This window comes from Ovis canadensis, chromosome 3, assembly GCF_042477335.2.
Source record: "Ovis canadensis isolate MfBH-ARS-UI-01 breed Bighorn chromosome 3, ARS-UI_OviCan_v2, whole genome shotgun sequence".
Lineage (NCBI taxonomy): Eukaryota > Metazoa > Chordata > Mammalia > Artiodactyla > Bovidae > Ovis > Ovis canadensis.
In genome coordinates, this window is record NC_091247.1 from 227,469,986 (window position 1) to 227,485,327 (window position 15,342).

A 15,342-nucleotide genomic window follows, 5' to 3' on the forward strand; every position below is an offset into this window, starting at 1 on the left:
AACCTTGCTATTCGAAGTGTGATCAGGGAAACAAGGTCTCCAGGGGCTTCATGTGCACAGTAGGGTTTCGGAACCAGTGATCTGGTACAGTCTTTCCCACAACATAAGAATTTCCTATGAGAATTCTGGCAGATGTAGGTAACTCATCCCGTGTCTGAAGACGTCCCATGGAAGGGAAATCTCAGTTCTACCTTACAATAGTTGTAAGACAATTCCTACAATTGCATAAGACAATTAATTCTATGTGGTGATCCTTGTCCAGCCTTCTGGAAAGAGACAATTTATACCCAATGCCTCTTCTGTTTTGGACTTTAGATGACCTTGTACAGCACCCTCATTACATGGCTGCTGTCCATGAGGTCGCAAAAGAGTCAGGCACGACTTAGCAACTAAACACCAACAACTAGATGTACTTGTAAAATTTCAATCAGGGGATTCACCACTAGAGGCCTTCCCTCTTTCTAGTAGGAAGTGTTCCCTAGTAGAAGAAATCTGACTCTGTGTCCTCCATCCCCAAGGCTAGTGTCCCCCTGAGGATTAGAAAGAACAAGGATGTTCTGTCTTCTGTGACAGACTTTCTTCTACTGGAGGGGAATAACCATATTCCCCAAGACTTCTCTTCCCAGCATGACACAGTCTGGGCCTTTTCACTATCGTGGACACTTTACTCTCAGACAACATCATGCTTTAGAAAGTAAATGCAATATTCCAATGTGGTCTGACCAGCACAAAGTAGAGCAGAAGTATCCCTTTCTAGATAACGATTCAGTATTAATCTAGCTTAAGGTATTAATACCTGCTTTGAAATAACCCACTATGAATATGAAAGTCATTCACCCTAATAAACAAGTAAATAATTTCACATTCATGGTGGGCACATATGTTGGAGAATACTTCTGAAAGTTCACTGACTGGAAAAACAATAGGACCAAAGCAGCAGCAGCAATACTTGACCAGCAGCACTTACTTAGATGTCAGTCATTAAAGCTGCTGCTGCTCCTACAATATTCAATGACAAACCTCTTCTAAAATTACAGCCTTTTAAACAGACTTTCCATTTCTCTCTATATTATTGTGAGTACTGCTTTTCTGCTTCCATCCACTTCTTCTGTTACAGACCCTCCCTTCCCTCTTTCTGCACCCTTAAGAGTGGACACATGACCCAGAATGAACCAGTTAGAGTTCTTCCTCAAGAGTTTTCTAACTGAGGGCAGGAGAGAGGTGTCTTCCCCCTCTGGTCAAAGCTAGTGGTTACAGCTGCAGCCACGTGAGGAAAGCTGATCTGAACAAATAAAGCCAATATATACTAAGTTCTCCACAGTGTTCAAATTCCTGGACCATGTCACAGGGGAGGCATCCTCCACTTCAGTCCTATCCCCTGACCTCCCATTCCCCCTTTAAAGCCATCTGAGCAGGGCTCATGACATTTGTGGCCAGTAAAGTGGCTTCTCCTTTCCTTCCATCTGGGATGTAATCTCTGCTAAAACAGAGAAAAAAGACTCTTTTTCAGGCTTAGTTGTGCAGCTTATAGGATATTGGTTCTCTGACCAGAGATTGAACTGGGGGCCCTGGCAGTGAGACTGCCAGGGAATCTCTCCCCTTCCCCCAGCAAAAGACTTTTGAGTATAATGTAACACCAGAATTATGCTATGAGAAATAGTCGAAATCAACAAGAGAAAAACTGTTTCACAGTTACTTCATACTGAAGAAACCAAAGGACTGAACGCCTCTTCTGGAGTAGAAACTGGAGGGAAATGCACGGATTTCTGACTGGTGACAAAGCAGAAAGGGGAGGAGGGAGGTGGAAGGGGGACTACAAGGAAGAGATCACTAAAGATTTAAAAGATAATTTGAGAGGTAAAAGAACTATGTTCACCATCCTCTGCATTAGCTAATAGTAAGAGACTCTTCTTGAACTATGTTGTCATATCTTTCCTAACGTGAGCAGCAGAACAAAGGGTATATAAGCGTCCCGCCGACCTCAAGAGTACTGTGTAGTATGAATGTGATGAGAAAGCAAAGAAGGCTAACAGAAAAATGTCCACCATGAGGAGACTTCAGTCTCATCTTCTGACTCCCTGGGTATCTATTATCACCTTCCCCACACTCTCATCACCTGGACAGACTCAGTGAAGCATGTTTCTACTGAAAAGGACCTCAAGTTGTTGGTGAAGGTGCAGAACAAGATCCCTCCACACACCACCGACAGTGTTCCCAGAGTACAGCACTGCTCACGCTATCAAGGCATGTGCCCCTGCCTGCAACGGACTGTGGCTACCCCACCTCCCCAGAATGCCCCTGGACTCCCATGGCTTTAGTTCTGATTCCTCTTGGGTGTCTATATACATGTAAGAAACTGGTCCTATGGAGCTAAAAGGATACGGATTAGCAAGAGAAATAAGAGAGCTATACAAAGTGCCCAGTCTTCCGTAATGAGGATCATTTTGCCCTTTTCCCCTCCCAGACGAGCTGTTTCTTCTGCTCCTAATAAAGCTTTAGAACAAGACTAAGAATCTGCATGGCTACAACTTCACTAAGCAGACAAAGTGAAGTGAAGTGAAGTCACTTAGTCGTGTCTGACTCTTCGCGACCCCGTGGACTGTAGCCTGCCAGGCTCCTCTGTCCGTGGGATTTTCCAGGCAAGAATACCGGAGTGGGTTACCATTTCCTTCTCCAGGGGATCTTCCCGACCCAGGGATCGAACCCTGGTCTCCCGCATTGGAGGCAGATGCTTTAACCTCTGAGCCACCAGGGAAGCCTAAGCAGACAAAGGCCTACATAAAGTTCCACACAACTGCACATATTTAAAATCACTTGCTAGAGTACCTCCACTTCAATGATGTCATCCAGCGACCCCAACAAAAGAACTATTTCAATGTCTTGAACTTTGCAGTCAAGCAACAAGTTATGCTTCTCTAACCGACTCTGTTCCAGAGAACTCTGAAGGATCACAACTTCTTTTTGCCATTTTCCCACTTCCCTGCAAATACACAGATATAAAAAAGTGATTATATTTTACTAATTACATAAAGTTCCATCAAGGAAGAAAAACATGATTATAAACTTACTTGAAAAAAAAACTTTTTCTTTCAAGTGCTGCTAAGTTGCAGAGTTAGTCCATGAATGCTTGTAATTTAAACTTTAACACTCCTGACAAAGGCCATGAATATAATTATTTAATCCAAGGGAACATTTCCAATAATAAACATTATTACTTTAATCAGGCTAGCAACAATACAGTGCTCTCCAAGTTACCTTAGTTTTAAATCTGTACAATTTTTCAAGCTGTATCTCTCTCAATATAAGTTCTACATTTTAGAGCCTCAAACCAAGAGAAAGTGTCTGTTAGCAAGATAAATGTCTTACCAATTAAGTCATTACACACTTAAGAGTCTAACTTTATTACTACCATCACCACCACTAATGTAAGGCCTTCGATCTTAATGAGGGGAAAAACCAAGTTGAATCCAGTTGAAACAAAAGGGGGGACTTTAAAGAGGACCCAGAAGACTAAAAATAAAAGAAAATAAATTAAGAATTATATGGTTTTCAAAAATCTGATGATAGAGATGTGGTTCCATTTAAATTAAATATGAGCCAAAAAAAAAAATCATCTGTAAACAAACTTAATTCTACTCAAAAATCTTAGACAAAGAATTTTCTGGCAGCATCTTGAAACACTAAGACTTTGAACACTGTGAAATATTCAAGAGTTTGAGCAAAAACAGAACTCACTGCACCTGTTCACTTACGGTTATGTCAATCACACAGGAGAGCAGATGTCACTGGTTCAACAGGCCAGTGGACTCAAAGTGCTACTGATCATCGTCACAGCAAATACATGCTCACTGTATGCCAGGTACTGTTCCAAGTACCATATGAACTCATTTAATCCTTACGACTATTCTATGACGTAGGCACTATTACCATTCTCACTTCACTGATAAGAAAATGAAGGCACCATATATAAGCAGCAGAGCTAGGGCCTGGAACCATGCAGCATGGCTCCAGATTCTACGCCTCACTTGCTATGCTCTGTCACACAGACCAGCAGGGCCTTCCTAACAGGAAGGGGCCGGTGTCAAGGAGATTTATGGTAAGGAAGCTGAACCTCCAATACTCTGGCCACCTGATGCGACGAAATGACTCATTTGAAAAGACCCTGATGTTGGGAAAGATTGGAGGCAGGAAGAGAAGGGGATGACAGAGGATGAGATGGTTGGATGGCATCACCAACTCAATGGACATGAGTTTGAGTAAGCTCCAGGAGTTGGTGATGGACGACAGGGAGGCCCGGCATGCTGCAGTTCATGAGGTCGCAAAGAGTCAGACACGACTGAGCGACTGAACTGAACTGAACTCTTTGTATAGGTCTCTTTTTACTCATTTAAAAGTACTGTACACTCTAAACAACTAACCACCTTTCTTGGTTTTTCCCCTAAGTTGCAATGCTTGATAGATGCAATAGGAGACCAAAAGCCACATAAAGGTACATATTCAAATAACAAAACTTCTATAATAAATTTCAAATTGATGGTAAACATTTTTTAAACTCTGATAAATTTTTTAATCACCTATCAATGGCCAAAAACTTCTTTCGTTCCTCTTCAATTTGAGCTTGGACTTTCTCAACATTGGTATTCTGAGTGACAAATTCATCCTTAAGTTGCCGCTGTTTTTCCATGAGTTCATTCACAATTTTAAGACAATTTTCTTCAACCTGTATGGAGATGATTTACATTACAGGTTTACCATCTTTTACATTAGTAAGGCCAACAGGTCATTTTATTATTAATACAACCATGCCAGTCATTCTAAGATAAACCCTGTCCTATATGCTGCCAGAGCCTCCACTTTAGAATGTGACCCACTCCTGTTTATACTACCAGGTAATCACTACCTACCTTTCTCTTTCACTTTGGATTCATTTCCCAGCTTGCTGCCATCTGACTTCTGTTTCCACTGCCAGTGAAAACCTTCTTCCTACCAGACTTTACCTTCTTGGCTTTAACTTTAGCCTTTTCACTTTAACTTTGCTCACTTCCTTTCCCCTCACACCCTGGGGATCGTGGCTGTCTTCATAACCAAGGCAACCATTCCTTCCAGAACTCCATCCTTGCTCCACTGCTCTTCGCTGCCTACTCTCTGAATTTACATAATGTATTCAATCTACTCCCATAAACCAGCCTAGACTTCTCCTGTTATCCATGTACTTGCTAACTACCTGTTGGAAATTGCTGTTTAGATGTCACACAGGGAAGTCATACTCCACAGGTCCAGAATTTTCTCTCCTTAATCTCTCCTTCTGGAGAAGGCAATGGCAACTCACTCCAGTACTCCTGCCTGGCAAATCCCGTGGACGGAGGAGCCTGGTAGGCTGCAGTCCATGGGGTCGCTAGGAGTCAGACACGACTGAACAACTTCACTTTCACTTTTCACTTTTATGCACTGGAGAAAGAAATGGCAACCCACTCCAGTGTTCCTGCCTGGAGAATCCCAGGGATGGGGGAGCCTGGTGGGCTGCCGTCTATGGGGTCGCACAGAGTCGGACACAACTGAAGCGACTTAGCAGTAGCAATCTCTCCTCCTATCCACCAATCACCCAAGTGAGAATTCAGGACCATGCTCTCAACATCTAGAAAGTCATGAAGCTGTGCGGATTTTACATCAAGTATTTCTCAAATCTGTACCCCTTCTCCACCTTCTATCACTATTAGAGCTTTTCAGGAACTCAACAAATGCTTATTCATCAAAGAAAGTCATCATTTCAATGCCACTTTGGTCACGCATCATTACTTACCTTCTTCAGGTTATCAGTGTCTTCTCTCCCTTTCTGGATTGTTTCCTTTAATGTGTTAATCTTGTTCAGTTTCTTCTTTAGATGATTGCGACTATATTCAAGTTGAATATTAAGCCGAGTTTTTTGTTTCTCAAATTCTAATCTAGTATAATAAAGTCAAGCATTAAAAGTAGTAAACAGAGTCCTTTAATTTTAAAAAAATTTTTTGGTTTTTATTATAGAAAACTTCAAATACAAACATAAAAAACGGGACACTACAATGGATTTCCATACAGCTATTACCCAACCCTAATAAGTAATTCAGGGTTTATCTTGTTTTACCTATAATCCCACTTATTACTCCTTCTCATCACTGAATTATTTAAAGCAAATTTCAGACATCATGTAATTTCATCAATAAGTATTTTAATGTTTCTCTGAAAGTGAAGTAACTTTTAATACATAACCATAAACTTCTATAGGTAGAAATAATAACATTCTTAATATCAAAGTGCTATCTTTGCCAAATTTCCTGATTCTCATTAATTTTAAAAAACTGGTTTGTTTGAATCAGGATTTATATACTGCATATGAATGTGTTTCTCAAATCCTTTACAATCTATAGTTTTCTTATCTTTTTCTTTAAGTTACAATTCATATGTTTATTCTATTTAGTCAATTAATCTTTTCAAATAGTAGTTCATTCACAAACTCCAAACTTGGGAGTTCAAGAACATGTTCTTTCCTGATGTTCTTTCCTACTATGCGAGCTTCATAACCTCCCCATAAAGAAGTCCAGTATCAAAAAGACAGTTTCTTCAGTAAGTGGTGCTGGGAAAACTGGACTTCTTTTATATGTAAAAGAAGGAAATTAGAACATCCTCTAACACCATATACAAAAATAAACTCAAAATGGATTAAAGGCCTGAATGTAAGATCAGAAACCATAAAACTCCTAGAGGAAAACATATGCGGAATATTCTTTGACGTAAATTGTAGCCACATTCTTTGGAATCTGCCTCCTAAAGCAAAGGAAATAAAAGCAAAAATAAACAAATGGTACCTAATTAAACTTGTAAACTTTTTGTATAGAAAAGGAAACCACTGACAAAAGGAAAAGACAACCTATTAAATGTGAGAAATTATTTGCAAATGATATAACTGCTAAGGTGTTAATATACAAAATATACAATCAGCTCAAACAACTCAAAACCAAACAACCAATGAAAAAATGGGCAGAAGATCTGAATAGACTATTTCCAAAGAGGAAATGCAGATGGCCAACAGACAAACGAAAAGATACTCAACACTGTTAATCAACAGGGAAATACAAATCAAATTCATCTCACACCTGTCAGAAAGGCTATTGTTAAAAAGAACACAAGTAACAAATGCTGGCAAGGATGTAGAGAAAAGGGAACCCTGGTACACTGTTGATAGGGATGTAAATTGGTACAGCCACTATGGAAAACAATATGGAGATTTCTAAAAATAAAAAAAGAAGACTAAAAATAGAACTACCATTATGACCCAGCACTTGCACTTCTGGGTACATACTAAAAAAAAACTGAATGTAAATAAAAAACATTTACATTCTAAATAAAAAAGACACATGCACCCCACTGCAGCCATGAAATTAAAAGATGCTTACTCCTTGGAAGAAAAGTTATGACCAACCTAGAGAGCATATTAAAAAGCAGAGACATTACTTTGCCAACAAAGGTCCATCTAGTCAAGGCTATGGTTTTTCCAGTGGTCATGTATGGATGTGAGAGTTGGACTGTGAAGAAAGCTGAGCGCCAAAGAACTGATGCTTTTGAACTGTGGTGTTGGAGAAGACTCTTGAGAGTCCCTTGGACTGCAAGGAGATCCAACCAGTCCATTCTAAAGGAGATCAGTCCTGGGTGTTCTTCGGAAGGACTGATGCTGAAGCTGAAACTCCAATACTTTGGCCACCTCACACGAACAGTTGACTCATTGGAAAAGACTCTGATGCTGGGAGGGACTGGGGTCAGGAGGAGAAGGGGACAACAGAGGATGAGATGGCTGGATGGCATCACCGACTTGATGGACATGAGTTTGGGTGAACTCTGGGAGTTGGTGATGGACAGGGAGGCCTGGCATGCTGCAATTCATGGGGTCGCAAAGAGTTGGACATGACTGAGCGACTGAACTGAATTGAACCCTACTGTTCATAGCAGCATTATTTACAATTGCCAAGATATGGAAGCAAATGAAGTGTTCATCAACAAATTAATGGATAAAGATGTGATATGGTGGTTCAGAGGTTAAAGCGTCTGCCTATAATGCAGGGGACCTGGGTTCAATCCCTGGGTCAGGAAGATCCCCTGGAGAAGGAAATGGTAACCCACTCCAGTATTCTTGCCTGAAGAATCTCATGGACAGAAAAGCCTGGTAGGGTACAGTCCTGCTGCTGCTGCTAAGTCGCTTCAGTCGTGTCCGACTCTGCGACCGCATAGACAACAGCCCACTAGGCTGTTCCTCTGTCTCTGGGATTCTCCAGGCAAGAATACTGGAGTGGGTTGCCATTCCTTCTCCAATGCATGAAAGTGAAAACTGAAAGTGAAGTCGCTCAGTCGTGCCTGACTCTTAGCAACCCCGTGGACTGGAGCCTGCCAGGCTCCTCCGTCCATGGGATTTTCCAGGCAAGAGCACTGGAGTGGGGTGCCATTGCCTTCTCCAGGCTACAGTCCAGGGGGTCACAAAGAGTCGGACACAACTGAGCTACTTCACTTTCACTTTCACTATACGTGTATATATATATATACACACAGTGGAATACTATTCAGCTATAAAATAGAAGAAAATTTCGCCATTTGCAATGTGGATGGACTTGAAGGGTATTATGCTAAGTGAAGTAAGTCAGACAAAGACAAATACTATATGCTATAATTAATATGTGGAATCCAAAAAAATACAACAAACTAGTGAATATAACAAAAAAGAAGCAGACACTGAGAATAAACTGCTGCTGCTGCTGCTGCTAAGTCGCATCACTTGTGTCCGACTCTGTGCGACCCCATAGGCGGCAGCCCACCAGGCTCCTTCGTCCCTGGGATTCTCCAGGCAAGAATACTAGTGGTTATCATGAGGAGAAGGATGGAGAAAGGAGCAACATAGCAGGAGGGGATTGAGAGGTACAAACTAGTGGGTATACAATAAGCTACAATGATATACTGAATAACACAGGGAATATCATCAATATTTTATAATAACAAATGGAGTATATTCTTTGAAAACTATGAATCATTACACTGTATACTTGTAACTATATAATACTGTATATCAACTATAAATCAGTAAAAGTCATATCTTTAAAAAAATAATTCCAATATCAACTATAGTTCATCCTCTCTCCATCTACCCTCCCTCACATGACCTGCTAATAGAATCATTCATATAAGAAACATTTTAAAGCAATAATTGTATCAGACACTGTGCTAAATACTACTAATACAAAGGCAACAACAGCAGTAATGACAAAAAGAGAGTAATATTTAATGTGCTGTTCAGTTGCTAAGCCATGTCCAACTCTTTGCGACACTATGGGGTGTACACGTCCAGGCTTCCCTGTACTTTAGTATCTCCCAGAGTTTGCTTAAACTCCTGTCTGTTGAGTCAGTGATGCCATCCAACCATCTCATCCTCTGTTGCCCCCTTCTTCTCCTGCCCTCAATCTTTCCCAACATTAGAGTTTTTTCCAATGAGTCAGCTCTTCACATCAGGTGGCCAAAGCATTGGAGCTTCAGGATCAGTCCTTCCAATGAATATTCAGGTGTGATCTCCCTGCAGTGCAAGAGACACTCAGGAGTCTTCTCCAACATCACAACTCAAAAGCGTCAATTCTTCGGTGCTCTCCTTCTTTATGGTCCAACTCACATATCCATACCTGACTACTGGAAAAACCACAGCTTTCAGTCTATGGACGTTTGTCAGCAAAGTGATGTCTCTGCTTTTTAATATGCTGCTTAGGTTTGTCATGGCTTTCCTTCCAAGGAGCAAGCATCTTTTAATCTCATGGCTGCAGTCACCATTCACAGTGATTTTTGGAGCCCACAAAAATAAAACCTGTCATTGCTTCAACTTTTTCCCTATTTTCCATGAAGTGATGAGACTGGATGCCATTATCTTAGTTTTTGAATGCTGAATTCTAGGTCAGCTTTTTCACTCTCCTGTTTTCACTTTCATCAAGAGGCTCTCTAGTTCCTCTTCATTTTCTTCCATTAGAGTGGTATGATCTGCATATTGATACTGTCACTGATATTACTTCTGGCACTCTTGATTCCAGCTTGTTATTCATCCAGTCCGGCATTTTGCATGATGTACTCTGCATATAAGTTAAATAAGCAGAGTGACAATATACAGCCTTGATATACTCCTTTTCCAATTTGGTACCACTCCGTTGTTCCATATCCGGTACTTACTGTTGCTTCTTGTCCTGCATACAGGTTTCTTAGGAGACAGGTAAGGTGGTCAACTGGTAGTCCCATCTCTTTAAGAATTTTCCACAGTTTGTTGTGATCCACACAATCAAAGGCTTTAGTATAGTCAGTGAAGCAGAAGTACATGTTTTTCTGGAATTACCTTGATTTCTCTACGATCCAACTAATACAGGGAATTTGATCTCTGGTTCCTTTGTCTTTTCTAAATCCAGCTTGTACAGCTGCAAGTTCTCAGTTCATGTACTGCTGAAGCCTAGTTTGAAGGATTTTGAGCATGACTTTGCCAGCATGTGAAATAAGTGTAACTGTATGGTAGTTTGTACATTCTTTGGCATTACCTTCCCTTGGGATTGGAATGAAAACTGACCCTTTTCCAGTTCTGTGGCCACTGCTGAGTTTTCCAAATTTTTGACATATTGAGTGCGGCACTTTAACAGTACCATCTTTAAGGATTTGAAATAGCTCCGCTGGAATTCTATCACCTCCACTAGCTTTGTTGGTAGTAATTCTTCCTAAGGCCCCTTGACTTCACACTCCAGGATATCTGGCTCTAGGTAAGTGATTGTATCATTGTGATTATCTGGGTCGTGAAGATCTTTTTTGTATAGTTCTACTTGCCATCTCTTCTTAATCACTTCTGCTTCTGTTAGGTCCATAACATTTCTGTCCTTTATTGTGCCCATCCTTGCATTAAATGTTCCATTGATATTTCCAGTTTTCTTGAAGCAATCTCTCATCTTTCCCATTCTGTTGTTTTCCTCTATTTCTTTGCATTGTTCACTTGAGAAGGCTTTCTTATCTCTCCTTTCTATTCTCTGGAATTCTGCACTCAGTTGGGTATATCTTTCCCTAGACTTAAACCTCTCTTCTTTTCTTAGCTATTTGTAAAGCCTTCTGAGACAACTACTTTGCCTTCTTGCATTTCTTTTTCTTTAGGATGGTCTTGGTCACTGCCTCCTGTACAGTGTTATGAATTTCCATCCATAGTTCTTCAGGCACTCTATCAGATCTAATCTCTTGAATCCATTTGTCACCTGCACCATACAATCATGAGGGATTTGATTTAGGTCATACCTAAATGGCCTAGTGGTTTTCCCTACTTGCTCAATTTGAGCCTGAATTTTGCAATAAGGAGCTCATGATCTGAGCTGCAGTCAACTCCAGATTGTTTTTGCTAACTGTATAGAGCTTCTCTACCTTTGGTTGCAAAAAATATAATCAATCTGATTTCAGTATTGACCATCTGGTGATGTCCATGTGTAGCCATCTCGTGTTGTTGGAAGAGGGTGTTTGCTATGACCAGTGTGTTCTCTTGACAAAACTCTATTAGCCTTTGTCCTGTTTCATTTTGTACTCCAAGCCCAAACTTACTTGTTACTCCAGGTATCTCTTGAATTCCTACTTTTGCATTCCAATCCCCTATGATGAAAAGGACATCTTTTTCTGTTGTTAGTTCTAGAAAGTCTTGTAGGTCTTCACAGAACCAGTCAACTTCAGGTTCTTCAGCATTACTGGCTGAGGCATAGACTTGGATTACTGTGATGTTGAATGGTTTGCCTTGGAAATAACCGAGATCATTCTGTTGCTTTTGAGATTGCCCCAAGTACTGCATTTGGTCTCTTCTGTTGACTATGAGGGCTACTCCATTTCTTCTAAGGGATTCTTGCCCACAGTGGTAGATGGTTATCTGAATTAAATTCACCCTTTATTGTTCATTTTAGTTCACTGATTCCTAAAATGTCAGTGTTTACTCTTGCCAACGCCTGCTTGACCACATCCAATTTACCTTGATTCATCGATCTAATACTCCACGTTCCTATACAATATTGTTCTTCAGAGCACTGGACTTTACTTTTACCACCAGATATATCCACAGCTGAGTATTGATTCCACTTTGGCCCAGCTTCTTCATTCTTTCTGGAGCAAGGATTAATTCCTCAAAAAGACATAATGATCCCAAACATGAATGTACCTAATCACAGAACTTTAAACATCATGAAACATAAACTGAGAAAACTGAAGAGAATGACAGATCCAAAAATACTTGGAAATTTTAAAACTCCTCTCTTAGGGAACACTAGACCAATTAGACAAAGAGTTAGTAAGTACACAAAAGACACCAATCAACTTGACTTAAAGGCTACTCAGAAAATACTCTACCCAACAGAACAATGCATATTCATTTCAATAGCACACAGAATATTTATTAAGATATAACACATGCCATGCTATCAAATAAGCATCAATCAACTTAAAAGGATTTAAATAATGCAAAATATATTTCTTATCACAATAAAAATCAGTAACAGAAACATATCTAAATCCTCCCCCCATCACAACAATTTCTGTTAAACTAAACAATACTTCTAAACACCCCATGGATCACAGAACAAAACCACAAAGAATATTAACAAATATTTTAAATGGAATGAAAATGAAATAAAACATACCAGCAACAGTAGGACAGAGCTTAAGCAGTGCTTAAAGGAAAATAAACAGCTAAAATGCTTATATTATAAATGAAGAAAAGCATAAAATACATAAAGCAAGCTTCTATCTTAAAAAGTAAGAAAAAAGAGAAGTAAATTAAACCCAAAATAAGTAGCATCAAGGAAATAAAGAAGTTAAGAACAGAAGTCAACTACACAGAAACAGATAAACCATAGAGAAAAATCAGTGACGTCAAGAGCTGGTCTTACAAAGGACCATAAAACTGATACAACTCTAGCTAGACATCAAGAAGAAAAGAAGACAAATTAGCAATATCAGGAATGAAAGGGCCATCAGTACAGATCCTACAAAACTGAAAAGGATGAAAGGGGAAATGTTAATAACTTCATATTAGTAAATTTGATAACTCAGATGAAATATACAAATGTTATTTTCAATACACAAGCTACCAAAGCTTACTCAAGAAAAAAGATGTCCTGAATGGCCTTATATCTAATAAGGAAACTGAATTTGTAATTTAAGAATATTTCCATAAAGAAAAGTGGGTAGCACCAGTGGCTTCACTTGCAAAATTTACCAAACTTTTAGGAAAAAAATAATAAAATTCTACAGAAACTCCATGAAAAACAGAGGAGAGAATAATTCCTGACTCATTTTATGAGTCTGGCATTACCTGATACAAAAATGTAAAAAAGAATATTTGCAAGAAAAATAAACTATAGACCAATACTCTCATGAATATAGATATAAAAATCCACACCAAAATTTTAATGAGTCAATCCAAAAATATTTGAAAAGAATAATACAACATGACCCAGTGGGGTTCATCTTAGATATGCTAAGTTGGTTTAATATTCTAAAAATCAATCACTGTAATTTAGTATATTAATAAGCCACCTCCCCCCAAACTCCAAAAGTATTACTATCCCAACAGATAGCAGAAAAAGTATTTGACAAAATTCAACACTCACTCATAATAAAAGAAATTTCAGCAAGCTAGAAACAGAAGGGAATATCCTCTTTTCTGGCAAGTGGCCTGAGGCTGTTTGTTTATAGAAAGGTTATACAACTTTATCTACACATATGGATATTTAAAGAGAACTAAGTACATTTTAATAACCACGGTGTGTGTAATTATTTCCCCATTCTCTTACTGTGTATATTTGTGCTTTTTCTCTTTAAAAATTGTGGAATAAAAGAATTAGACCTCTTTATAAAAACAGCAATGTTTATTAGCTATTTCTTGATGAACTGAAATAAAGGCCACCTCAGGCATAATTCCTTTAAATTATGAAATAATAGTTACATTTACATATAAATAATTGCTTACCAACATCTTTTAATAAAAATACCTTTTTTGATCTGCTTCCTGTTGCTGTTTAATATGCTTGTTCTCAAATTCACGAATATTTTCTACACCAATTTCTTCACAGAAGTGTTGAAAAATATCATCTTCAACCTTTTAAATTATTTTAAAACCAAATGGTTTAATAATCAATTTCACAAAAATATATAGACAATCCTTAAATCTATGTTTTTCCCACCAAGATTTTCTGGGTTAGGACAGACTATTTCCGACAAGCATCACTACTCTGTAAATTTGGTGCTTTCTCTTTAGTTAACTACACTTACCTATTTTCAAAGTTCTTATTCTAAAAACAAAATAAGAAAGTTCATGGTGGCCTTTTAAGTGCTTTGGCTTTATGAAGTGTTTAATACAAAATTGGAATGTTTACTTTAGCCATACTAAAATATAACATTCTATATAAATACAGAAAATATTCTTTATGAGTAATACTATAGATTCTTTAATATAAATTTATTTTAATTGGAGGCTAATTACAATATTGTATTGGTTTTGCCATACATCAACATGAATCCGCCACGGGTGTACACGTGTTCCTCATCCTGAACCCCCATCCCACCTCCCTCCCTATACCATCCCTCTGGGTCATCCCAGTGCACCAGCCCCAAGCATCCTGTATCATGCATCAAACCTGGACTGGAGATTCATTTCATAGATTCTTAAATAATATAAAACCAAGAGGACTAAAGCATAGAATTAACATTCAGAAAATTTGGAAAAACCAGAATAAGCCAAATCCAACAAAGTAACATTTAACATTAATATTTTAAGAGTTTCCCTGGTGGCTCAGAAGGCAAAGAATCTGCCTGCAATGCAGGAGACCTGGGTTCAGTCCCTGGGTTGGGAAGATCCCCTGGAGAAGGGAATGGCTACCCACTTCAGTATTCTGGTCTGGAGAATTAATTCCATGGACAGAGGAGCCTGGCAGGCTACAGTCCATGGGGTCACAAAGATTTTTAAAGCCCGGCATTTATGCACAATTATAGGATAAGAGAGACCTGTTTTAGCAACAGGACATGTAAAAAAGTTTCACACTTCAGTTGAACGTAATTTAAATATGAAAGTGATATGACTATTGCAACAGTAATCTATAATTTGTATAAGGAGATAATCCAAGTCATGTAAAATTATGTTTCTGTGTGCAGAGTTCCAGGGTACTCTATACTGGTCAGACAGTATTTTCACATTATTTTTTATTCTAGGCATTGACAACAGAGTATCCAAAGGCTGGTTACCAGAATTGGTCTTAAATCCATAGTAAATATAAATAAATAAGTAATTAG

The 15,342-nt window shown here is 38.8% G+C and overlaps 1 protein-coding gene across 1 annotated transcript in view; it reads right to left on the reverse strand.

Moving 5' to 3' along the window:
* Window positions 1-15,342, reverse strand: part of SMC1B (structural maintenance of chromosomes 1B) — an 83,721-nt gene that overhangs the window by 17,400 nt on the left and 50,979 nt on the right. The window contains exons 15-18 of the mRNA XM_069581774.1: window positions 14,046-14,152; window positions 5,801-5,942; window positions 4,575-4,720; window positions 2,827-2,980 (exon numbers count right to left, since the gene is read on the reverse strand). Coding sequence (XP_069437875.1) covers window positions 2,827-2,980; window positions 4,575-4,720; window positions 5,801-5,942; window positions 14,046-14,152 — 549 coding nt within the window. The remainder of the gene's footprint in view (window positions 1-2,826; window positions 2,981-4,574; window positions 4,721-5,800; window positions 5,943-14,045; window positions 14,153-15,342) is intronic.